Source organism: Podarcis melisellensis, assembly GCF_964234715.1.
Source record: "Podarcis melisellensis genome assembly, chromosome: 1".
In the NCBI taxonomy this organism is placed as follows: Eukaryota; Metazoa; Chordata; class Lepidosauria; order Squamata; family Lacertidae; genus Podarcis; species Podarcis melisellensis.
In genome coordinates this window covers 10,844,479-10,870,828 of record NC_138528.1, presented here as the reverse complement: position 1 = coordinate 10,870,828, position 26,350 = coordinate 10,844,479, and the positions used below count along the sequence as shown (strand labels likewise).

Below are 26,350 nucleotides of genomic sequence, written 5' to 3'. Positions count from 1 at the left end.
CTTCTGTGTGACAGTGTTCTACCATGGAGCTATGGCCATTGCTTTATACACATAGGTGGATTCTTTTGTTCCAGAGTGCGTCACTATGCACTTCCTTTATATAAAATATCTCTTCTGGCATCATGTTGCCACCCAGTTTGGATAGATCCTTTGGGATCATTCCCAACTACCTCCATGACAGAATGAGTCAGCATCCAAATGTGTAAGTACCTTCAGAATAATAAGAATAAGAATAAGAATAAGAATAAGAATAAGAATAAGAAACGGCTAAGGGAGCTGGGCATGTTTAGCCTGGAGAAGAGGAGGTTAAGGGATGATATGATAGCCATGTTCAAATATATAAAAGGATGTCACATAGAGGAGGGAGAAAGGTTGTTTTCTGCTGCTCCAGAGAAGCGGACACGGAGCAATGGATCCAAACTACAAGAAAGAAGATTCCACCTAAACATTAGGAAGAACTTCCTGACAGTAAGAGCTGTTCGATAGTGGAATTTGCTGCCAAGGAGTGTGGTGGAGTCTCCTTCTTTGGAGGTCTTTAAGCAGAGGCTTGACAACCATATGTCAGGAGTGCTCTGATGGTGTTTCCTGCTTGGCAGGGGGTTGGACTCGATGGCCCTTGTGGTCTCTTCCAACTCTATGATTCTATGACTATTTCCTGCATTTTTGTAGAGCTGGAAGGGATCTGGAGGGTCATCTAGTCCATCCCCTTACAATGAAGGAATCACAGCTAAAGCATCCATGACAGATGGCCACCCAACCTCTGCTTAAAAACCTCCAAGGAAAACCCTATCATTCTATGATTATAATAATATTAATTTATACCCCGCCCATCTGGCTGGGCTTTCCCAGCCACTCTGGGCAGCTTCCAACAGAATATTAAAATACAATAGTCTGCCAAACATTAAAAGCTTCCCTAAACACAGGGTTGCCTTCAGATGTCTTCTAATAGTCTGGTAGTTGTTTTTCTCTTTGACATCTGATGGGAGGGCGTTCCACAGGGCAGGTTCCACTACCAAGAAGGCCCTCTGCCTGGTTTCCTATAACTTGGCTTCTCACAGTGAGGGAACCGCCAGAAGGCCCTCGGCGCTGGACCTCAGTGTCCGGGCAGAACGATGCGGGTGGAGATGCTCCTTCAGGTACAGTGGTACCTCTGGTTACGTACTTAATTCGTTCCAGAGGTCCATTCTTAACCTGAACCTGTTCTTAACCTGAAGCACCACTTTAGCTAACGGGGCCTCCCGCTGCTGCCACGCCGCCACCATGCGATTTCTGTTCTCATCCTGAAGCAAAGTTCTTAACCCAAGGTAGTATTTCTGGGTTAGCGGAGTCTGTAACCTGAAGCGTATGTAACCTGAGGTACCACTGTATACTGGACCAAGGCCGTTTAGGGCTTTAAAGGTCAGCACCAACACTTTGAATTGTGTTCGGAAATGTACTGGGAGCCAATGTAGGTCTTTCAAGATGAGTGTTATGTGGTCTCATGGCTGCTTCCTGTCAACAGTCTAGCTGCTGCATTCTGGAAACTACATAGTTGTAGTTAAGTTTCAGCAAAGTTAAGTTTCAGCAAAGATCTGGTGGGGATAAAAACTTTTTAAAAATGTCTCTAGAAAACCTTTTGGAGAAAGAGGATTTAAAGACAACACGGAGGAGGAGGAGTAGGAGGACGAGGAGGACGAGGAGGAGGAGGAGGAGGAGGAGGAGTGTTTTCCCCCACAGTGATAATAATTTATATGCAAAATTAGTGATAGATATTTCAGGACAATCAGCTCAGGAGCAGATTCTAGTGACACTCTGCATGTCTTGGCAAGCAACGTTTTGGAGCAATTCCAATGCAATTTAATCATAATTAATAGCAGTGCTTATTTTAAAATGGACCAGTTGAAACACAGAATTCTATGTAACGTTGTATTCCTCCCCCAACCCTGGGCATCTCCAGTGGGAGCAGAACCTGAAAGGGGGCTTTTTTGGTGGGGGGGGAGAATCCAATTAACAAGCAAATACCTTTCCAGCTGTGGCCTTGGTTAATTGGGGTGGAAGAATGAGAGTGGCATACAGAAGAGAAGGAATGTACAGGCAACAAAATAAGCTTAGCTGTATCGTGTGAAAGATTTTAAATCTTGTAAGTCAGAATAAATTTGTCGCTGCACTGGGTGGTGAGCTGATGGGGAGAACTTGGGCACAGCAGGTAACCTGCCAGGAATTATGTTGAAAGCAACTGTGATGGCTCTGCAAACGGAGCGAATGCTCGTGCCCAGCAGAATTTCCCAAGCAAAGGCGGGCACTGAACTCAAAATGCTGATGCAGGGCTGGCACATATTCACTTCTTCAACTATCTTCTCTCTGAGCGTTCCCTGGCTACAGCTCAGTCCTCTCTCGCCTCTGCCAAAAAGCTCCACAGCCAAAACCGTCCACCACTCCTTGTTGCTCAGATCACACGGCCCCCTCCTTTCTCGATCCCTCCCACGTCCAGTGCATCCTTTAAAAATCTCTGAGAACTTGACCCATCTTTTGGCTCTCACTTCCCCCCAAACCCCTTGCCTGTGACCTTCATTCTTCAAACTTTGCTGCTCCTCTGCTGCCCAAACACAAGACTGGGGAAGGCTTGCTCTCAAATGGCTCCACCCACTCACCCTTGCTGCCCCTTCTAGGCATAAGAACCTAAGCGCTCTGATCAGTCAGCCCAGCGGCCCATCTGGTCCAGCAATGCGCTCTCACAGTGGCCAACCAGATGCCTACAGCAAGCCCATAAGGAGGATGTAGGCTCTATAGCACTTTTCCACTTGTAATCCTCAGCGATACCAGAGCATACTGGCTTCATACTGGCCAGTGTGGTGTAGTGGTTAAGAGCGGTAGATTCATAATCTGGGGAACTGGGTTCGCGTCTCCGCTCCTCCACATGCAGCTGCTGGGTGACCTTGGGCCAGTCACGCTTCTTTGAAGTCTCTCAGCCCCACTCACCTCACAGAGTGTTTGTTGTGGGGGAGGAAGGGAAAGGAGAATGTTAGCTGCTTTGAGACTCCTTCGGGTAGTGATAAAGCGGGATATCAAATCCAAACTCTTTTTCAATGCAGGAGGTAACAGCCTTCATGACAAGCAATCATAAATAGCCTAATCCTCCCTTGCAGAATGCCTACTCCACAATGCCATTTCATTCTTCCTTACAGCCCCTCCTCAAAAACCCCCCTTTTTTTATGAAGCCAGTGGCATTTCCCTTTGCCAGCATTCCTCCCCCTTTTCCTTGCATCTTCCCTTTCTTTCTTTCTTTCTTTCTTTCTTTCTTTCTTTCTTTCTTTCAAAAAAGACTTCCAATTCCTTAGGGTGTGGATTTTTCTCGTTTTCACATGTGAAGAAAGACACCCTACACATTGATGGTTCTAAATAAATAATAGGTAGTACCATGATCAAGTGAAGAGCTGTTAGAAATTGAGCTATCAGTGCATTGGGGAAGTGTCTTTTTAAAATAATTTTATCAATATGAAAAGTATATCACCACCACCCAGGTCATTCAACAGCTTTCCAGAATGTGTGTTAGACTGTGTAATGAATGCCTCTTTGGCAGTTGTTGAAAGGGGCATGTGTGTGTCCAGTAGCAGACTTGACTCATTTTTCTCTTGGCACACTTGGGCCTGTCAAATATTAGCCTCTCCCTGCCAAAGCCCACAGCTAATACAGATAAAATAAAAAAGTACCGAGTAGCTCAGCTGAGTCTGCCTTTTTGGACATGTTTCTGGGCCAAACCCAAAAAAATCCAAGGAAATAAAACATCCGAGGCTCTTTCCTAGGAATATGAATTTTCAGCCTGGACTTGCATGCCCAAGTCCTCATCACCAGTTTCAGACATCTGAAATGTACATCTGGCAGCATCAGTCACCAGGATGAGAACTTGTTCAGCGGGTAACAGGCAGGCAGGGTAGCTTTCAGCAAGCATGCAATTCTCACCAGATAAATTGAGGTGAATGGGGGAGTTTAAATAATATCTGAAATGAAGCCATCCCCATGCACTTCAGTGGCCTCAACCTTGCAACTGGCAGGCATGTCCAAAGTCCGTTTCGAGGGCCAATCCGGCCCCTGGGGCAGTTTATTTCCTGGGGTAAAATCCTAAAAAAACCTCAATAACTTCAATTCTTAAAAAAGTCAACAACTTGGCCCTTTGGTCGGCCCTCACGGCCTTTCACTTAATCAAATCTGGCCCTCTTTGAAGAAAGTTTGGACACCACTGGAAGGTTACGTAAAACCTCTTTCTGAGTGAGTAGCTCAGAGGACCAACTGCTTGGAGGATTAACCGCTGCTCTATGTCATTTAAAAATGAGTGGTTGGGATAGTGCATTTGTTTGCAGGATGGTAACTTTCGAGTTCTGTATCATCAACAAGTATGGCTCATGTAATATGAGGGTACCAGTGGAAACAGAAGACAAATTGTGCTACAAATGAATTGAAGGCTACACAAGCCAACATGGAATTGCCTAGAATAGATTCAACCTACAGTGTTTGTACTTAACAATAGATCAGTATTCTGCTAGGAGCAAAAGACAATATAGAATAACAAGCTGGGCCTGCAACAAAATGCCGCAGTGTAGAATGATCCTGAGGTGCTGGTTTTGACCTTTAAAGCCCTTCACAGCCTAGAACCCTTGTACCTACAGGACCGCCACTCCTGGTATGCCCCATGGAGGACCTTAAGGTCCATATATAGCAACACCCTAGAGGTCCCGGGCCCTAAGGAAGTTAGATTAGCCTCAACCAGAGCCAGGGCCTTCTCAACACTGGCTCCGGCCTGATGAAATGCTCTGTCTCATGAAACCAGGGCCCTGCGGGATCTGATTTCTTTCCACAGGGCCTGTAAGACAGAGTTGTTCCACCTGGCCTTTGGCTTAGAATCAGTTTGATTCCCTTCCCCTCTTTCCTTTTCCTTTCTCCTCCTGAGAAGAGGCTGCATCCTAATGTTTTAATGTTGTATTTTAATCTTTTTTTAAATTGTATTTTAATCAACTTGTTTTTATTATTGGTTGTTAGCCGCCCTGAGCCCGGTCTTGGCTGGGGAGGGTGGGGTATAAATAAATTATTATTATTATTATTATTATTATTATTATTATTATTATTATTATTACTGCTCCAGTCAATCTTGTCTTCACCAATATTCAATCCATTTCCTAACCACATCCAGCTTTCTGTCCCCCACCCTAACAGTCAGCATTCCATGTCCCCTGGGTACACCATCCTCACTGGTCTGTTCGGGGAAGTTCTACCCTTACTTTTAATTTTCTAATGATTTTCTATACTTTTGCAAGCCTTGGGGTTCTTTTGTGCCTGTCAATACCTCCTCTCTCATGTGCAAATGGTACCACCTTGTCTATAGAAGGACCATCACTCACCTCTGAAATTTGGAAATGGGGGGGGATTACAATACAATGTGGAAAACACCATTTATCACACCCACCCCACCCGCATTATCTCCTGTCATCCCTACCCAAAAGAAGCAAGCATTAAAATCAACAACAGCGCCATACCAACAAAAGATCAATGGCTGTACAAAAACCTCATAGGGTTCGTAGGATTAGCAAGTATGACAGCCAAAATAAGGGACTGGGATGAAAGGGAAACAAGGGGCAAGTGGGAATATCTTGGAGAATACTTAAAAAGAGGTGACGTTAGAATCCATTTGCAAGTTGGAACAATTTTCTGAGGAGCAGCAATAGAAACTAAGGAAAAGATGGGAGTAAAGAATGGCGGAGAAACTAATGGAGATGCAGCAGAATGAAGGTTTTCTCTAGAGGGTTAGATTGGGAAGTCTAAATGAAATGCTGTAAGATGAAAAAAATGTAAAAAGATGCAGAAGGTATACTGTAAAATGTGTGAATAATCAATCAATCAACAATAGCTCAAGCTGACGCCAATCAATGAAATTTCACACGTATCAGTTGGCAATGCTTTGCTCTGCGCTGAAAGTAAAATCTGAAAGGGCTTAGGGCAGGGTCTTCTTTGTGCTGGTGCTTTGGAAAGTTCACACATTTAGGTGAATGATGAAACGATATTAAATATTTCTTTTTCTTTTTCACGACACATGGATGGGTCTAAGTAGATCCTGATCCTGATTGTTTTTGAGAATTATTTTTGCACATCAGGTTTCGATGACGTGCTGGAGCTGACCTCACTATTATATGATCTTGCTGGTATTATGTGCACTTTCATGTGGTTCTTTTTTCATCGCTCTTGGCTTCCAGATGGAGGAATAAAGCAGGATAGAATTCTATAGACACTGCCTTTCCAGCCACAAAAGCAAGGAAGAACTATGCGTATAAAAACACTCACCTGCTGAATCTTTATCTTTCGTTGACCAGCTGTAAATGAAGGAGGGTCACATTCCTCTTCCAAATCAATTGTCATGAACTCATCTATTGTTAGCTGACTTGCAGGTGTGTCTTCAAACTCTGTAAGTCTAAAAGCACACGGGAAAAGGTTAACACAGGATTTCTCTCCGTGAATTTCACAGCAGACGAACAGAAAAAGATGTAAAAGATGTTCCCCAATTCAAAACAAAACTAAGTAAAGAGCTCAGCCAAAACAATTTCAAATAACCCATCTTTAATGACCAACAAGCAAGGCCTACAATCCCTTTTTCCAACATAAAATGCCCATTGAAATGCAGTTCCAGAGGGACAGTCATATTAATCTGCTGCAGCGAAAATAAGAAAGAACATTGTGGCACCTTTAGACTAACAATTAAATAGGGCAAGAGCTTTAATCAGATGTATGAAGTGTTATCATGAGTTGCAGGAATATATATGCCCATGGATAGCAGGGTTATAAACAGTGAAGTCATAAGGAAATTCTTGCATTTAATTTCCTTTATAATCGATCTTTATAATTATCATTAACTTGACTAATTTATAAACTGCTGCACAGCCTGAAGCTATCAAAGCACTATATATAACAAAATAAAAATGAGATAAACACAAAAAATGCAAGCTCTAAAAGCAACAAAATCATTTGTACAAATTCTTATAATTATTTTTAAAATTTCTACAGATATACAATGAACATTCCATAAATGACTGGGTCAGACCTCAGAGAAAGCCTTCTTCCACAAAAATAGAAGACACTACTACGTCATTAACAGTAGTCAAATTAAAATGCAGGAACAAGCTTTACGTTCATCTCAAAAAAATATAATAAATCAATTTTGTTTAAATATTCATATTGCAGTCAAGTTTAAGTCATCCAGCCCTGTACTGACAGCAAGGCCTACAGAGTCAAAAGTAGAGCTCCCTTCCAAGCCTGTAACCTGAGATCCTTTAACTTGAGATATTTGGGAACGAATGTGCAATATTATGTTACACATGCAAAGCTTGGGCAGTGACATTTTGGGTGTTGTGGTGTTTTTTTTAGCACACACACAAACACAAAAATGTGGGGGAAATTTATCCAATACTTTCAAATCAATAGAGTACAAGAAATGATTCCCAGTTCTGGCCTGGGAATAACCATGCTGCTTTTAGAAGCATTTCTCCCCCCTCTCCTCACTTCAAGTGTGATGAACACTACGTACTTAATAACACTTTGCATTCTTATAGCACATTTTAAGTGTTCAAAGCACTTCATATACTCTTGCAGTAATCTTGTGAGGCAGGCCAGTATTATCAGCCCCATATTGCTGCTGGCAGGAAGCTGGAGCTGAAAGGACAATCACTTTGCAACCACTACTTGATGAGCTCCAGGCAAATGTGAAGCTTGAAGCAGGGATTTCCTGGCTTCTGCTCTTAGCACCTGCATTGCAAGCACTCCTCAGACTGGGGGGAAATAGCAACCGTATGCCACAAAACGGCAAAAGCTATGCCTAGTGGATGAACCATCCATCTCTCATGCCAGGAGGACCTATCCTGCAGGAATTCAAGTACCAACTGTTCTCCAAGAAGGCATTACATACCATCACAAGCTTCACCTTGAATCTTCAGGTGAGGTTTTTCAATGTAATCGGCCCCTTTTTCTACTTCCTGAAAAGTTACAGTCTTTACAAGTTACAGAACTGGATATCCAAGATAATTCTGTACCCCTGGATTGGGACCAACCAAGAAAGAAAATGATCTGGGCTTGTTTTGGGCGTGGTAGTGGGGGAAGCAGTGGACGAGACACCTGTTGCCAGCAAGAGATGGGATAGCTGGTTTCTTTCACCAAGAAGTTCCTCTGTTTTATTTATTTTGTTCATTCTGCGCACACATGCATAGTGCATACAGAAGGGCAGGTAGCAGTCTGGAAGCAGCGTGAATAGGGACAGCACCGACCCCCACCCCCAAGTGAAACTGGATGCGACACCTGGCCCTTCTTCCTACTGTGACCTAAGAGGGAGAGGCGGGTCCTGGGGGCTTCCCTATGAACTCTCACGGTGGCCTTGCCACATGAAATAAAAGAACAGGTGGCAAAAAGGAGCCACCCTAGCTGCCTGGCTGGCTGACACCAGATAGCAGTTCAGTTGACTTATATCCAACTCTCTTATCGCCTGCTATACCAGGCTTCTTCAACCTTGGCCCTCCAGATGTTTTGAGACTACAATTCCCATCATCCCTGACCACCGGTCCTGCTAGCTAGGGATCATGGGAGTTGTAGGCCAAAAACATCTGGAGGGCCAAGGTTGAGGAAGCCTGTACTATACACGCACACAGTGCTTTTTGTGACAGCATCACAAGTACAGAATACCATCACATTTTTGTTTGTTTGTTGCTGCTGCCGCCCATGGCAGTCATTTTGTGCTGGCACCCACAGCACTGGTATTATCATTATTAAATCACCTTCCTCACCAAAGACATCCAAAGTGACTTACAATGTAGACCCAAAAGCCAATGACAATGAACACAACCAATACAAAACTCTTTTTTTAAATCCACATCTATACAAAAAAGGTACCTGCCCCATTAAAAGAGACCACAAGTACTTGAAGGCCTTCAAATTAAAGGTCAAATCCTCAGGTAAAACAGAAACAATTTGCCTTTTATCCAGATATGAATATCAGCGCTTCGTTTTTCACCAATACAAAGAAGAGAGCACTGTCTGAATCCACATCCATGAACCCCTATCTCCAACACAACACCCTCATAAGTGGCCAGCAAAAAGTAAAGAAGCATAGAATCTCCTGCAGATGAAAAAGGGAGGTATGAGGACAGAAACAGGCTGGTTGTTTTGATACAGGTAACAGATTTGACCCTTATTGAACTGGCAGGTTTGTATGAGATAATGCTCTACAGGCTAAGACCAGGTTATGATGCTAACAAAGCATGCTCTTCAACTGTGACCCTGGATTGCTGGCCCCCAATGACAGAAATGCGACAAGGCAAGGCAATGTGTGTCTGTTCAGAGCAGAAGCAGAAATGTGCTGTACCTCCCAGGAGTTCTTGTAATACTATGCAGGTATCCTCACATCACGACATCTACATACCAGTCCCTGACCCATCACAATGATTAGCATATTGCTAGTCAAGAAACCAGGTTTGGGCCACATGTAGAGGGGGGAAACCTAAGCACGGCTTGGCCTCAAGCCAAGGGGGCTGTAAAGATTTGAACTTAAGACAAGTGCTTTCTAATTCCGGCAAAAGCAGCAATGATTCTGTCAGAGTTAGACAAACATAACTTGTAATCCTCTTACAAGTGTCACAGACTATGTCAAATAAATCTTCAGGGACCCAAAATTTTTCCAGCTCATCTATGGATCAATGATAGTCTAAGGGCAAAAGGAAGAAACAGCAAAACATTTTGGGTTGTTTTTGTACTGACTTTGTAGCTGCAACTCTCAAGCGACAGCAATGCTGACAACTGCTTAAGCGAGTGTGAAAATGAAAGTACTGAAGTCTACCAGCAAATTCTTAGTGTCTTTGTTGTAAATAGTTTGCTGAAATGTTAGACTCGCTTGGAGGAAAATCCTGTGGGGAAAATGGCACTTTCTCTATGGAAGGAAAACAGAGGTTGATCAGTGAACTTACTGGAAGAAATATCAGAAAGATACTCAGATTGGATCTTTGCCTAATGTGCGAGCAAGCTGCTTGTCATTCAACCAATGATAGCACTTTGAAATTATGCTAGTATGTATTTCAGGCCTCTACTTAATTTAGCAAAGCAATTCTTGGTGCCTCTCCAATGAAATTTGTATCCAGATACCAAAAAAAGCCATGCACTTCCATTCATAACAAACATTCTTTTCCTTTTGGTAAGATCCCAAATTCCTCTTCTCAGCCATCTGCTTAACAGCTGATTCAAGATCCGTCTTGACTGACACATATCCGCTAACCACTGACATTGCATGTTCCCCACCCTACCCCGAGTGCTTAATATAACCTCCCCTCATCTCGCTCTCTTTCATTGTTAAAAAAGTTTAATACAATGCCCATGAAAAGCATCAGAACCTGACCTATCACATAGCAAAAAAAAAACCCAGAATCTCACGCTTCTTCCACTCCTAAAAATAACCCATGCTAGAGTCTGCTGTGTACATTAACTTGTTCACCCCTACAAAGTGAAGCCGAAGGAAATGTCATTCAGTATAAGAATCTTAGAATCCTAGAATTGTAGAGTCGGAAGGGAGACCAAGGGCCATCTAGTCCAACCCCCTACAATGAGGAATCTCAATTAAAGCACCCAGATGGCCACCGAGCCTCTGTTTATAAACCTCCAAGGAAGGAGAGTCTACAAGCTCCCAAGGGAGACCCTTCCACTGTCAAACAGCTCTTACTTTCAAACAGTTCTTCCTGATGTTCAGTCAGAATCTCCTTTCTTACAACTTGGAGCCATTGGTTTGAGTCTTACCCTCCAGAACAGGAGAAAACAAGCAAAAGAATTACGCATTCTTCCAAAAAATGTCAATACAGGTTAAGAGTGTGCACAGTTCCAGTGTATATGATTTTATAAAGCTCCGACACTTGGATGCAGTTGATGGAAGGCAGAAACTAATGACCAAGAAGATTCTGGAAGATAGGACCATTGTTCCATATAACCCAGTATCCAATATCAGGGGTAGGCAATGGAGTGCCCTTCAGATGAACTGCAGTTCCCCCCACAGCTGATCATTGACTATGCTGGTTGGTGCTCATGGGAGATGAGAGTCCACCAAGAACTCCTTGTCTATACTGTCGGGCAACAACTCTACCAGACTTCTTTCTTTGTCCTACCTGGAGATGGCAGAGACTGGACTTGGGAGCTTTTGCGTGCAAATTAAGGGGTCTGCCACTCAACTGCAGTCCTCCTCAGATACAATGAACTGAGAAAAAGAGGGACAGGGAAAGAAAGGGGCAAGAAATCTACTCCCAACCTCACCCTGAGAAAAACCTCAGGTGAAAAAGCAATGTCTATCACAAGAAGCAGTGTGTATGTGTTTTTTAAACAGTCATATGAAACAAGTACTTATTAATTCAGCCAACTTCTACCTAATGACATTTCAAGAATCTAAGTGCTTGAAGGAAAAATCTTGGGCTCAGGAAGACTTACTCAAAAAGGTTTGTTTTGAATATGCCTCTGCGATAAATGCAATATAATGTGGGGTTATTTGAGAAACATCAATCATGTTTTATGGATTTGTGATAAATACAGTTGTAATTATAGCTCCCTGAAAATAATTCAGCTGTCACGTTTACCTTGTCAAAGTAAATAACACTGTCAATTTAGTTGATATGCATGACCTGAGTAAACATTTCAAAGCACGAATTTTGCAGTTACGCTCCTTCATTTTAAACAACTGCTCAAATGAATGTGCTTCCACTACAATTCAGCACATTTGCTATCACTCAAATAAAATGAAGGCTGTGCGCCAATAATCCATCCAAATGATTTGGAAACCGTGCAAAGTATCTGCTCCGCGGTGCCACGCGCTTTTAAATGGGCTTAAATCGGTATGTTGATCAACTAAATATCAATCAGTCAGAATTGTGGCTTTCAAATGATGTTCCTATGAAGCCAGGATTTGCCCTGAAACTTATCAAGTGGATTAGAAAGAAAAATTAATTAAAGATACGCCATTTGATGCTATAAAGCAGTGGGATGGCGAACTAGATCTGGGCCAAGTTTGACACGTATGCAGGACCAGCCACCTGTCAATCACAACAGTGTGAAGTAGGGCTGGGTGACATCTGGCTTTCAACATCACAATATACCACCAGCTAAACATTGTGATATACTGATATACTCACAATATCTGAGATTAAGATGGAGGTATATAGAGGCATCGGCTAGCTTCACAGTTTCTCCCACATTGTGATTTTGACACAGCACGCACACGCACACATAATTCACGATATATTGCCAGCTCAAAAATTAGTAGCTTACCAGTAATACATCCAATATATTAAACTGTATTTTCATGTCATTTTTCAGACTTAAGTATTTTAGCATTTATTGAAAGCATAAGCAATAGAAAAATTCAGTGAGATAATTCTGCAGCTATTTGCTTTTTAAGGGAAGATGACAAGCTCCATACCACTCGACTGTACAGACAATGGTTTTATAATTCCTATTTAATGCAAATGATTAAAAAGTGTATAATGTGTTTTTGCAAGATGAACTCGACAAAACACAAACACTTTTTAAAACGGAAAGCTTTTTTTTTACAAACCTTTTTTAAAAAATGCTGTGCCAATTAAACATATGGGATTACATGGAAAATTTCCATCATACGACACCTTTGTCATTCAGACCCATCAATGATGTTGCATTTTTTAATAAAGTTGACTCATTTGTGCATGCTACTGTATGGTTCGCTTCAACCTCTGAAGCATTTCAAATGCTGGGCTTTAAAGAGATTTCTTTTATCGGCAGCAAGCTACAGGGAGAATCACCTTCCATCCTATGAGTTGCAAATACATCCCATGGGTTTTACTTAAAAGAAGTCCACAGCATCTGAGCCTAAGCCCTAATAATTTTTGTTGCCAGCATATTAAATGAAATGCTTGCAAGGCAGTGGAATCCTTGCCTTAACATCTCTGAAGAAATGACTAATTTTAGAACAGTTTTTCCAATCCCAAAATCCCTTGAACATATCATATAGGAGGTTTCAGAGTTCACAGTACAGAAAGGCAACCTCCTTAACTTCAATGAAGGGGGAAGCTGCGTGCAAAGGAAATAAAAAAGGAGCTGCTCTTTTTGTGTAAATGAATGGGGAAGTCTACATGCACAATAATTCTACATGTTCATCCTTGAAGACATTGGTAATGGGTGGGAGCAGCCGAGTTCCCATGTTTGGTCTTCACTGTCCTATAGCTTTGGCAGCCCGCTTGAGCTGAAGATCTTACTAAGTACGAAGGTGAGGAAATTGTTTGGCACAAGTTTGGGGCGAATGCAAATTCAACAAGCCTCATGTTCTGTAGAGTTCTCCAATGCAAGACAACTTCAAATGAGTCACTCTCTAAGGGAAAACTCAAAGTGGGTATGTTGTAAGGTACAACAACAGACCTTGTACCTGGAATTTCATAACCATGACTTGGGAAATGGTCAAGTGAGTTGAGTTGTCCGTCTAGGCGAGCAACACTGGCACCAGTAACTGGCGAGTAACAGGAAACTTCTGAGTTGGCTATGCCTCATAGAATCATAGAGCTGGAGAGCTGGAAGGGACCACAATGGTCATCTGATCCAACCCCCTACAATAGATAAAGGATACCAAGCCTTCCGACCTTGCCTAGCCTACAGAGCAGTAACTTCTCCCTGCTAAGACTTCAGCTCTTCAAATCTAGGCTCCAGGACCAGCAACTGACCTGGATTGAAGAATAGACCTTCCCAGCCTATATCTGGGTACAGCCACTCCTCACAGCCCAAGCTAGGCCCTGGTGCTCACCACCATTCATATTCCTATCAGTGGAAAGTTCTGTAGAAATGTAAAATAGTCTTGTCCTCATGGTAAACACATTGCGCTGCATCTTACGTAAAATGCGAAGACCCCCACAAACTTGACCTACCTTTTTCTTAGTGTTGATTCGCCAACTTTAACCACTCTGATGACTTCTTTCACAGTGCGCCGAAAATCATGCATTCTTGCCGCAACTAGAAGAGCTAGAGCATAAACAGGGAAAGGGCTACATCAAAAGGCAGTTCAATGCGGGGGAAAGCAAGGGAATACAGTGAGTCATGCAAGTACCATCTGAAATTCTAATTCTCATATTAATTTTAAAATATTGATGTTTAGCTCTGGGCTTGAATACAGAGTGATTAAATTGGAATTTTATAAAACTTACTTTGCATGCAGTAAAATCAAGCCAGCTGCAGAAAAAGTTCTATAAATGCAACACAGGGCTTTTTTCTTTTTCTTTTGGACACACCACATCCTTGCAAACTCACATGCACACACACTGCAAGGTAAAGGCCAAAGAGCTCCAGCATTGATGCAAAGTTCACATTCCTCACCCCAATGATCATGATCAGACATGCCTGAAGCAAAATGATGTAGCATTGATGAAGCTAAGTGACTATGCAGATTAAGGGGTGGAGCTATGCAGATAGAAGAAGGCTTGATTCTCAATGGCAAGGATCACCCGGGGATGGAAAGCAGGTTTAGTCCATCCATCCCAAGCCCAACAGGGTTTCCAAGTGCACCCATTTACATATATTTAGATGGATGTTATTTATGTTCTGCATTTGTCCCTCATCTACATAATCAGTGAAACTGTCTCAACCTAAAAAAAGATTATAAAAGATGACAAAAAATGCTTGATCTGTAGTTGTGGAATGCCACGGTCAAGATTACAAGAATAAATCTGTCCAGGACAAACAGGTGCAGAACCCTGGCTTAAATAAAATGGGATTGCCTTCTGATCCAGCTGTATGATGTCTGGGATCTGTGGGCAAATTATCTTCCACTGTAATCTGTACCAGGGCTTGAGTTATCTGTGGTTCAATTGAAAGCACAACAGAAGCTTTTAAAGTACAGAAAGGAATGGACAGGGGGACAATTTTCTCCCTAATTCTAGAACCTGAAAAGTCACCCAGCAAAATTCACTAAAAGCAGAGACCAAACAAAAAAGAAAAACAAAAAAGCCACTTTTTCAAACAACGTTTATTCACAGGGCTGTCACCCACGTCAATAAAATCTGTACAAGTTTGCATATGAATAAATAATAATTCTGAAGAAAGGGGCACTGCTAACACATAATGGGCACTATGCAGCAATAGTTAGATTCAGAGTAGACCTATCGAATGGGACGTGGGTGGCGCTGTGGGTTAAACCACAGAGCCTAGGACTTGCCAATCAGAAGGTTGGCGGTTCGAATCCCTGCGACGGGGTGAGCTCCCGTTGCTCGGTCCCTGCTCCTGCCAACCTAGCAGTTTGAAAGCACGTCATGTGCAAGTAGATAAATAGGGACTGCTCTGGCGGGAAGGTAAACAGCGTTTCTGTGTGCTGCTCTGGTTTGCCAGAAGCAGCCTAGTCCTGCTGGCCACATGACCCGGAAGCTGTACGCCGGCTCCCTTGGCCAATAAAGCGAGATGAGCGCTGCAACCCCAGAGTCGGTCACGACCGGACCTAATGGTCAGGGGTCCCTTTACCTTTTTTAGACCTATTGAAATCAATAGAATTAAGTAACTTGCCCACTTATTTCACTTTGTGCAAGCAGTCTTGCTCTACATGATGAGGCTTTCTCCCCTCTCCTCCTGCCCCCCCCACCTACCCTCTAAATCTATTCTCTGTTTCCCTAACCCTCTGGAGCAGATATAGGAATAGTGCAGGGCACACATGGGGGGGGGGAGAGGGCAAAAAAGTCTCATTGTACAAGTGCGAGTTTTTCTACTCATGCATTTTTATATAGAATACTGCGCTGAGAATGGCTAATGTACAGGTACAACCCTGTACCTACACTTCACAGTAGTCATAGTCTTGAAGAGAGTATTTTAAGGGAGAATTGGGCATTTCCCTTCAACGTCACCTGTCACCTCCAAGTCATTTTAAAGCACTTATCTTTTATAGAGTTGGTTTTGTTTTAATCTTTGAAAAACTGATTAATTGGTTAAATTTTGCGGTATTACTTCGCTGACTAGTGCAATCAAATGCCATCGTGTTCACGGCCCTGCTTCAGAGTTTTCCAAAGGAATCTGGCTGGCCACTGTTAAAAGAAAATTGGACAAGATTGATCATAGTCTGATCCAGGAGGCCCTTTCTTCTGCTCTTACATAATCACCTAATTCCATGTGCTACATAAACCAGTAGCACGATGCTCTTCAGGGAGCTTATTGTCTCTGCTTGTGGAATACTAATGTGCGGATTACTCCACTAGAAACTCATGCTGCGTTGCGAGGGGTTCTGTTAGGCCAGCGGAGGGTGGACTTTAGCCTTGCTTTCTTTAGCAAAACCTCAAGCTCCCAGCAATCGCAGCCAGATGCAAAATAGTGGCATGGGGACACATTGTTTAAATCATGGGTCAGCAACCTGTGGCCCATGGGCCACAAGTGGCCCACGAAGATCATTTAAACAGCCCACGAGCCATCCCTGAATCGAGCTGCCCGCTCAGCGAGTCCCCGCGCGCTGCGCTAAACTGGCACAGCGTGGAGCGGGGACTCGCTTCTGCGGCGCCGGAACACAATCCGGCCCACGGAGCAATCTCCACAGGAGTGAACTAGCCCAGGCGAGATAAACCTTGCCAACCCCTGATTTAAATTAAGGGACAGGGCACCTCCGAGCCATGCTCAACCCTGGAAATTGTTTCCAGCACCAGGACTGAGCTTTCCGTCATGTCACACAAAGACCCAGCCCTGGTTTTCTTCCTCAAGCTTTCTTCCTATCAGCAGCACAATTTAGAAAGGGGGAAAGGGCTTTCTGTTGTTGCTCTTGTGAAACAATTTGGAGTCAAAGTCTTTGCTGATCTACTGCAAAACATACAGTGATTGGTTACCAGCAGAGTTTGATCTACCGTTCTGTTGTTGTCGGCATCCATCTATCTCAAGAGACAACAGAGTGCACCTCTGGGGGTGAAGTCAAACTGCTGCATTAGCAGCACCGAAGTGACCTCCCTGGGGTGCAAGCCTGGGCAGTGTGTATTTCTATGGGTCCTGAGCTGCCCAGAGGACAAGATCCGCCTCTTGGCTCTGCTGATGTGGTCCAAAGGAAAGCAGAACAGTATGTTTGAGAGTCCCATGGACTGCAAGAAGATCAAACCTATCCATTCTGAAGGAAATCAGCCCTGAGTGCTCACTGGAAGGACAGATCCTGAAGCTGAGGCTCCAGTATTTTGGCCACCTCATGAGAATAGACTCCCTGGAAAAGACCCTGATGTTGGGAAAGATGGAGGGCACAAGGAGAAGGGGACGAGAGAGGACGAGATGGTTGGACAGTGTTCTCGAAGCTACCAGCATGAGTCTGACCAAACTGTGGGAGGCAGTGGAAGACAGGAGTGCCTGGTGTGCTCTGGTCCATGGGGTCATGAAGAGTTGGACACGACTAAACAACAACAACATGTTTGGCACCAGCTTGGCTGCAGGAGTTACAGGAAGGAGGCATTCAAGGCGCTATCCAACCTCTTTGGATTAGTCCCTGGATTTGAATTCCAACCTTCTTCAGCTTGATTCTAAGGTTGTGCTTGTCGATTCACCAACTGCTTCTTACTTACAAAATGAACAGGAGGTCACCTGCAAAGCACCTTCTGCACAACCCACTGCTGCTGCTCTATGCACCCAACAATTCCCGCAAATTCTTCCATACCTGCACCACAAAGACCCGAAGGCCGCCGCCCTGTGTGCATCCAGTCTCTCTTCATCTGCTGCAGGAGCCTGAGGGCAGTCATGGAAACCTCATGGTTCTTATCGCCAAACTCCAGCATGTGTGCAAAACGAGGAATATATAAACATGGATCTGCAACAAAACAAGAGTCGGCTATTTCTGATCCTGACCTTTACTTTCGTGAACATGCTTCTTGAACAATAAAGCCTACCGTCAGTTCTTAGTTCACTGACAGAAAATGGGTTACACTACTGCAACGTTTCCAGTCCAGACAGGTAACAACATATACCAGCGGAAGAAGTACAAAGGGACATGGAAAGATGTTTTATAGAGTCAGACCATTGGCCATGTAGCTGAGCACTGTCTAAATTGACGGACAGCGACTGTTGTGGGTTTTGGACAGGGGCAACTCCTAGCTCTATGTCAGGGATTGAGCCAGGGACTTTTTGCATGCAAATCAGATGTTCTACCAAAAAAAAACACCCAAACCCACCGTGATTTTCAAGTTAGTGCACTACACAAGGAAATAACATGAACTGCTGACTGCTGTGGGCTGTAAAGAATATGACAATGCATGCAATAACCAGGGCAGTAAAAGATATTGCCAGAATGCTGGGGAAGGGGGGAGGCGTGCCCAGGGGTGTGCTAGAGGGCAGCACCACCTGGGAGCAGGAAGTGACAGGAAAAAATAATGTTCTCGTAAAGCATGCAGAACATTTTGTCTGTAAATTTTTCGTGTCTCAAGTGTTCCTCTCTCATATCATAGATCAAGGGGGTGGGGAGAAGAGGTCATAAAATGTTTTTACTTAACAACAACAACAAAATCTGCAATTTTTATTCTCGCACTTTTATTTAAGCATACTGTTTTATATTATTATTTACAATGCACATGCAACCACGCAATTACACCAATTCAAATACCGACAATACAGAAATACAAACATAAATCCTACACTTATGTGACTTCCCTCCACCAGCGTTCGTCACTTACTTTTTAATATTCTTATTTAGATTGTGATTTGTAACTCTCATCCTTAGTAGTATTTTCTTAACTAATATTTTGTTTTCTGAGTCAACTTTACCGGACTCGACACAGGGGGTATATGATCAGCTCCTGTACATATTTATTTGTCTTTTGCTTCAAAACAGCAACGTGAGGCACTGGCAGTGGGTGAAAGGCTTCTGCATCCATTCTGGCCACACTGTTTTCTCAATCTAAATTCCAACGGCCTGTTTAGCCCAGGAGGGCAGGTACAAGATGTCAGTTAAATAAGCAGCTTTGAAGCTTGTTTTTAAAGAGCAACAAGTATGCCATGAGAGATCTGGCAGGCCATCTCTAGTTTAGCACACTGGGCTAGCAATTGCAGGAGTAAAGGACTAGCAAAATCCAGTCTCCTGAAGAGTATTAGAGTTGCCAGAAAAGTGTGATGAGAGCATAGCAGCTGTGGTAGCCCACTTTGGAGGAACAGAGGGTGGGGTTAGGCTGCAACTCCCTTCCCAAGGTGGCCCGTAAAACAAATCGCTCACCTGGGCTGTAAAGTTTATGCTAGAAGAATCAATGTTCCACCAGGCACAGATTAGATTGTGTTTATTTCCCCTTTCCTGAAGGAGTGATACAGGTTTTCCAGTGACAAACAGTTGTTTGGCTTTTCTGCTTTATTATACAATTTTCATTCATGCATGTTGCTTTAATAATTTTATGCAAGCAAACCACCTGAAAAGCAGTATATGTAACTTACGTAAATAAATATTTTCAGATTCTCATTTGGAAAACCAATTAGAGCATGCAGCCATGTGGTTTTACCAGCCCACTTGTTTTTCCGATTTATCTCAGTTTAATGTGCAATGCAGCTTGATGCCTAACTATTGCGCCGCAATAAAATCATTTTTATATTGGTGTTTGTGTTTCCAAACGAAGAAAGCTACATAAATAGTGCTTTTTTGAGGGGTCAACTTCTAATGCAGCAGATTTTTTTTAAGCCTTTGTTTAATATGTTTATGCTCTTCTGCGGAGGAATCAGTTTCTCATTTCCTGCCAGGTAATTTGTTGGCGAATATGCTTTCTCAGTTGATGCCCTGCTTGAGTTCTTCCGTTGATAAGGATGAGGCTTTGCTTGAAAATGTTCATTTAAATAGTTCTTGTGGACTTATAATGAATAAAGTCAGTTTCATTTGCTGCTAAGTGTTAACACTTACCCATTATGCAGCGAGTTCTGTTTATTCTTATTGTGTAATAAAATGACCGCACATACACATATTCCGCAACACTGCATGAAAACCTCTGTACAGGCAGTAGTAGATCATAGTAAAAATACCAAGTAAATTATTAACACTACCTGAGTTGTAGAGATTCATGGAGGAAATTTGCACATTATTTATCCATGATGGTCATACAGATTTATAGTTAAATTGCTGTAAATCAATGAACTTGTTTGGAAGAACTAAAGACCCCAAGAAAATCTAGTATCCCAAGTAAAAGCAAATGCTATAAATCTTCAGCATCACAACTTCATTAATATATAAAAGGTGTGAGCAAACAATAAATACGATTTTTGCGGCTGCATTTCTATGTTACATTTCGCAATGCAACAGAGAAAGAGAAAATCACAAAACTTTCTCGTGTGCATTGGCAGCGGTAACATGAAGGCAGCTAGCAGGTCACAAGATGAGAATCTCCTGGGATGAGGTTAAAGACTTTTTATCACTTTTTTACCTAAAGCTGCCCTGCACAGAGCCTCAAATGCATTGTGCTATTTCAGGAAATTGTTTTGTCTTTCATGCTTACAGACTGCCTTGACAACACCAGTCTGCACTGTGCGTTAATAGAAAAGTGAAACTCACCGAAGAAATTAAAAGCCTTGAAGACTGAACAATTCAATTCCCAAAACAGATTAAATGAAAATATCAAGGCCCACAGACAACAAGGTACTTTCTTCCAAGTACCATGTTAGCTTGTGATGCCAGAAGATTCTTTAAAAAATAATCCTATGGAAGTTATAAAGGTGTGTAGAGTTTTGCTTTGTAATGCTGTAAGACTGAGCCCTAGTTCAGATGTAATGGGGAACTATGGATTCCTACTACATGAAGTCTTGAGTGCACACACTCCATCTCGTTCTGTGCATACCAAAGGAGATCAAAAGCACCCACCCACAGGTTTAGACAAACCAAGTTCCTTGTGACATTCTAACTCAGGAGACGGTGGTCTGTTTAAACTACAATCTGTGAGAACAAGCCAGGAACCAGAACCATTGTTTTAATCTGTTTCATTCTCATTTACCGTCGCAGTCTTTTGCACCATTTGGTGGGATACAAATTTAACAAACAGTTAAAACACAAACCAGTCACCCATGTTCAGATATCACAGGAAACTTGGTTTGTTTAAAAACAGAAGTGGAAGCTCCTAATCTCCTTGTAAAAGCAAAATGGGAGAAATGTGTGAGCCTAAGGCTCGTCACAAGTTTCTTCACATAGTTGGAAACCACGGTTTTTCATTTTATCTGAACTAGGCCTGAAAATAAAGAACTCAGATTAACACAACTAAACAGTGCCATAGAGACATCACAAAACAAGCATCAGCTCAAGGCACACTTAAATGTTGGACTTCTTCCAAACCTATGCCCAAGCTTTTGTAACATTTTCTGTATATTCGTGATTCTATGTCCTGAGTAGGTTCTGGATCAGAGATATCAACATTTTGTAGAAAGGGTTTAATACAAGTGTGGATATGGTTTATCCAAATGGTTCAAAAGAGTGTGCAACATGGGGTAATCAGAAGTTTACAGAAACTCAAGAGCTGTCTTTTAGGCTGATAGCAACAACAGAAAGGGGTGCATGATTTGGAAAAGCAAGACATACTTTTTTGTGTTCACATGAACAAAAGCAACAAGCACTTACAAAGTTGATAGGTGCAAGTGCTTTACTTCTGTGCCATCCGTCTAGGGAAGGTCATTTACCTGTCTCTTCCCCCACCACAAGGATCATTTCTAGTTGAATGTGGATACCCCTAAGTTGTTCTCCATTATGGGGCAGGACACCTCAAGAAGGGACAGAGAGGGCCTTGCAGTATCAAGTGAGCACACAGCTAAGGAAGCATTCCCTCTTCACGCTAAAAATCTTATATTCAACTAAGTCCTACTCAGAGTAAACCCACTTAAATTAATGAACCTAAGTTAATCATGTCTATTAACAACAATGGATCTACTCCAAATAGGACAAGCATTGAATACCACCCACTCACTCCGTGCTCACCCTGCCCTCGCTGCTGACAGGCGGGCACTCATGTGCTGGGGGGGAGGGACAGGGCGCAGAGGGTGTTTACCTTCTGCCCCCTGCCCCTGCTTGGCCGCCGCCGCTGCAGCAGCAGCCTCTGTCCCCAAGGGGGGGCACACGGGCCTAACCAGGGGACTGTAAGGAGGTGCTACTCCCCTGGGCCAGGTTGCTCACTGGGACGAGACACTTTGAGCATATTACACCGAACCTGGTCTGACTGCACTGGTTGCTGATTAGTTCCTAGGTAATTTCAAAGTGCTGGTTTTGACCTATAAAGCCTTAAACGGCTCAGGACCACAATACCTCAAGGACCACCAACCTACACCCTGCAATCATCATTCAAGGCCCTTCTTCATATGCCTTCGCCACAAGAGGTCCGGAGGGTGGCAATGCAACAACGGGCATTTTCTGCAGTGGGTTCCTCTTTGTTGGTGTCACCTGGAACCTTCATTGTTTATATTTAGGCACCAGGAGAAAAAGGCTTCTCTGTAAGCAGGCCTTTCTTTGGCTGATTAACATTCTATACCCTTTTAAATATGGGGGCTTGGGGGTGTATTGGTTTGTTTTTGTTATTTTTATTATGTTTTTTGAGTTCTCATTTTGTATTTTTATGTTGTGAACCACCCTGTGACCTTCAGATGAAAGGCAATCTACAAATTAATAATAATAATAGGCTTGTGGGCTTCATTAGGCATCTGGTTGCCACAGTGGGGAGCAGAATGATGGACAGATGGGCCACTGGCATGATCCAGCACAGAAGCTCTTCTATCGAAAGAAATCCCACCCCTTTTTAAAGAAAGGGATTCAGTCTGGTTTCTTGAGTCTAGTTTATTTTTTATTAAACCATAAACACAACTCAGCACTTCAGCACCTTTCGCAAACCCCACAGACACATATATATATATTTTTATTCAGCTTAAAATACAAATGATAGAAAAATGAAGCTGGCAACTCCAGGCTTGTGGACTCTCTTTCCTTGGAAGTTTTTAAACAAAGGTTGTATGACCATCTGTCATGGATGCTTTGGTTGAGATTCCTGCATTGCAGGGGGTTGGACTAGATGACCCTTGGGGTCCCTTCCAACTTTGATTCTGTGAAATCAGTGGTTCCAATTAGCTAAGCACTGCAAACCAGCTCCACCTGGTACGCAGGGTAAGACCCTACCTGCCCACAGACTGTCTCGCCAGAGTGGTGCATGCTGTACTTATCTCCCACTTGGACTACTGCAATGCACTCTACGTGGGGATACCTTTGAAGGTGACCCAGAAACTGCAATCAATCCAGAATGCGGCAGCTAGACTGGTGACTGGGAGTGGCCGCCGAGACTACATAACACTGGTCCTGAGAGATCTGCACTGGCTCCCAGTACATTTCCGAGCACAATTCAAAGTGTTGGTGCTGACCTTCAAAGCCCTAAACGGCCTCGGTCCTTTATACCTGAAGGAGCGTCTCCACCCCCATCGTTCAGCCCGGACATTGAGATCCAGCGCTGAGGGCCTTCTGGCAGTTCCCTCCTTGCAAGAAATGAGGTTACAGGGAACCAGGCAGAGGGCCTTCTCAGCAGTGGTGCCCACCTGTGGAATGCCCTCCCTTCAGATGTGAAGGAAATAAGCAGCTATCCTATTTTTAAAAGACATCTGAAGGCAGCCCTGTTTAGGGAAATTTTAAATATTTAATGCTGTACTGTTTTTAGCATTTGATTGGGAGCCGCTCAGAGTGGCTGGGGAAACTCAGCCAGATGGGCGGGGTATAAATAATATTTTATTATTATTATTATCATCATCATCATCATCATCATCATCATCATTATTATTATTATTATTAATTTCCATCATTTTTAAGTTTGGAATAGAGTAGTTGCTTTGGAAGACGATCATCAGGCATCTGCACAACATCACCCCTTTGTTTCAAAAGCCAGACCATGGACCCCCTACTTTTGAAAATTTTGCTATCTCTATGGCAGTTTTGGGGCGACTTCGCCTTGGCTTGGGCAGACGAAAACTTTTGCAAAGCGCTATGCCCCCCCCTCCCCTTGCCTTTGCCCGAAGGTGGGGGTCGCAAGGAGTGAGAAAAAGAGCACTGTGCCAGGCTCGGGCCAGAAGGAGCAGGGGCGCCCTCGCTCGGCTCGCTTGGGAAGGAAGCTCGCTGGGGGCCGCCGCCGCTGCACTAAGCTGGGATCGGCGAGGCGGCCCCTCCCGCCTGCCTGATGCTGCCGCCGCCGCCGCCGGAGACTGCCATTTCCATAATCATGGCTTCTGACTCCAAGGATGAGTCCGCCGCGCAAACTTTCCCAGCCGGGCTGGGGCGAGGGGGCGCCTGGTGAGCGGGCCAGCAGGTACACTTGGGTGGCTTTTATCAGGGCCGTGGGGTGGGCGGCGGCGATGGGAAACGGGGAGGGCCGCGGCTGGGACCGGGCGATCCGGGGTCGGCGGGGCACTGCAGCCGAGTTCGCCAGCTGCGGAACTGCTTGCCGTGGTTACCTTGAGCGACCCGACCGCCCCCTCCAGAAAAAAAAAACCACGCACTTTGCAACTAGACCAAGAACTGTCGTCGGTGCCGATCGGCAAGGGATGACAGAATTTGCAAAATAAATCTGGACGCTCCGCTCCAGCTGAGGCTTGCATTACGCCTGGGAAAGGAGGGGGGGTATCCAAACCTGGCCCCGTTTGTTTACTGCTTTCCCGATCGCGTTTTGGGGCAGCGGCAGCAGCAAACGCAGAGGCGAGGTCAGGCGAGCTGCTGCCAAGTGTGTGTTGTGTAGGAAGGGGAAGAATTTTCCCATGCAATCGCTTAAAGGTGGGGGGTAAAGTACGCTCCCCCACCCCAAAAAAGCAGCCGAACTTTTATCTGCAAAAAAAAGCCCTGCAGATCCCTTTCTGAACTGAAATACTTCTGCAGTTTCCGCGGCGCCTTTCCCGAAATTGCTGGAGGGGGTTTTCTTTTGGTTTGCAAAGCGGGGGCTGCATGTTGTTCTTGGTTCTCTTATGCTCCGCTGCAGCCGCGTTTGTGTGTGCTTGTGCGTGTTGTGCTTTTTCAAAATCTGCTTCGCCCAACAAGGAAAGCGAATTTGGGTTTCCTGTAAATTTCCCAAATGGAGGAGGGGACTGGATTGATTGGCGAAAAAGGGGAGGGGGAAGGGGGTGGGCGGCCAGCAAAGGAGCGGAGAAGAATGACATATTGTCTGGCAGGGGAGGGGTGGCAGGAGGGAGGCAGCCCTCCGTCCCTCCCCGTGCGCCCTGCTCTCCGCCGCCTCGCCATTGGAGCAGGCGCCGGTGACGCGCGGAGCTGCTGCTGGCTATTTGAGGCAGCGGGAGGAGGAGGCGGCGGAGGCAGCAGCAGCAGCCGCGCCAGAAAGGGAGAGACGGGCGAGGAAGCACATACACGCGAGGAGGCGCACACGCGGACGGCCACGGGCGCCCAGCCCGGCAAAGCGGCTCTTGCTGACTTTCCAATTACGACACAGGCGGCGGAGCAGCAGCAAAGAGCGCATCTCCGACCCGGCGCCCGCGGATGGAGAAGAGCGCCGGGGACCGGCCTCCCCGAGCGCAGAAGCTGAACCGCCGCCTGCAATTTCGCTAGGGTTTTCCTTTTGCAAAGAAGAGCGGCTGGATCGGATGCCGGCCCCCACCCGACTCCTCTGCGCATCGCCGCCGCCGCCGCCTCTGGGATTTTACCGACTACGGGTCTTGTTGCGACCGTGGAGGAAAATAATAATACAGTAATAAGAAGAATAATCGGAGATCGGCTGCTCCTTCGCGGATGTTCCACCTCCGGCCGGAAAATAAAAATAAATAAATAAGCCAGCAAGCCCGAGTTTCCTGCTTTCGCTCGCTCGCTCCCTCCTCCTCCGCTCCGAGAGGGTTGGCAGAAGTTCAGCGTCGCCGCCGCCGCTTGCCGTGGCCTCTCCGGCGGAAATCGCTGCCTCGACGGCTCCCTGGGCTTTGCCGGTTCGGTGGGCCCAGCGCGGTGGGGTGCTGGCCGCCGGCTCGAGGCTGGGACACCCCCGCGTCCTCTCCCACCTCTCCGCCCCCATCGCTCCGCTCCCGGGCGCCAGGTGAGCGATGACTCACTAGGGCATCACCGCTGCGCCCCCATCAGGAACGGAGCGCAAAAAGGCGCTTTGGGCATAGATCTCTCCCAGCGAGGAACCGAAGCGGCCACTGTTTGTTTGCTTTTTTCCCTTCCAAAGGCAGGATTTTCTCTTCTCTTTTGGTTGACATCTTTGGACGTGGGACTGTTGTGCTCGATTGCCCGTCGAGGAGGAGGAGGCGGGGATCCCTCCCCGCTGATGCCACTGGACCATGGTTGCTTCCATGGGCGGATCATGAAGTGCTTGACTTTCTTTCTTCTGCTTCCAGAGACCTTAAAGAAGTCCAAAAGGAGCGTCCGGGCCGGCGGCAAGGGGCCAGCATG

The 26,350-nt window shown here is 44.7% G+C and overlaps 1 protein-coding gene and 1 long non-coding RNA gene across 2 annotated transcripts in view; both read right to left on the bottom strand.

Moving 5' to 3' along the window:
• BRF1 (BRF1 general transcription factor IIIB subunit) overlaps positions 1 to 26,350 on the bottom strand; it is a gene marked incomplete at its 5' end in the record, with an annotated part of 195,682 nt that overhangs the window by 91,868 nt on the left and 77,464 nt on the right. The window contains 3 exons of the mRNA XM_081911507.1: positions 6,310 to 6,436; positions 13,923 to 14,016; positions 17,651 to 17,800. Of these exons, the coding sequence (XP_081767633.1) occupies positions 6,310 to 6,436; positions 13,923 to 14,016; positions 17,651 to 17,800 (371 nt within the window). The remainder of the gene's footprint in view (positions 1 to 6,309; positions 6,437 to 13,922; positions 14,017 to 17,650; positions 17,801 to 26,350) is intronic.
• LOC309373452 lies at positions 15,002 to 15,601 on the bottom strand. Its single transcript, XR_014170041.1, has 2 exons — positions 15,516 to 15,601; positions 15,002 to 15,149 (listed from the first exon to the last, which is right to left on the bottom strand). It is a non-coding gene; the product is annotated as an uncharacterized lncRNA (long non-coding RNA).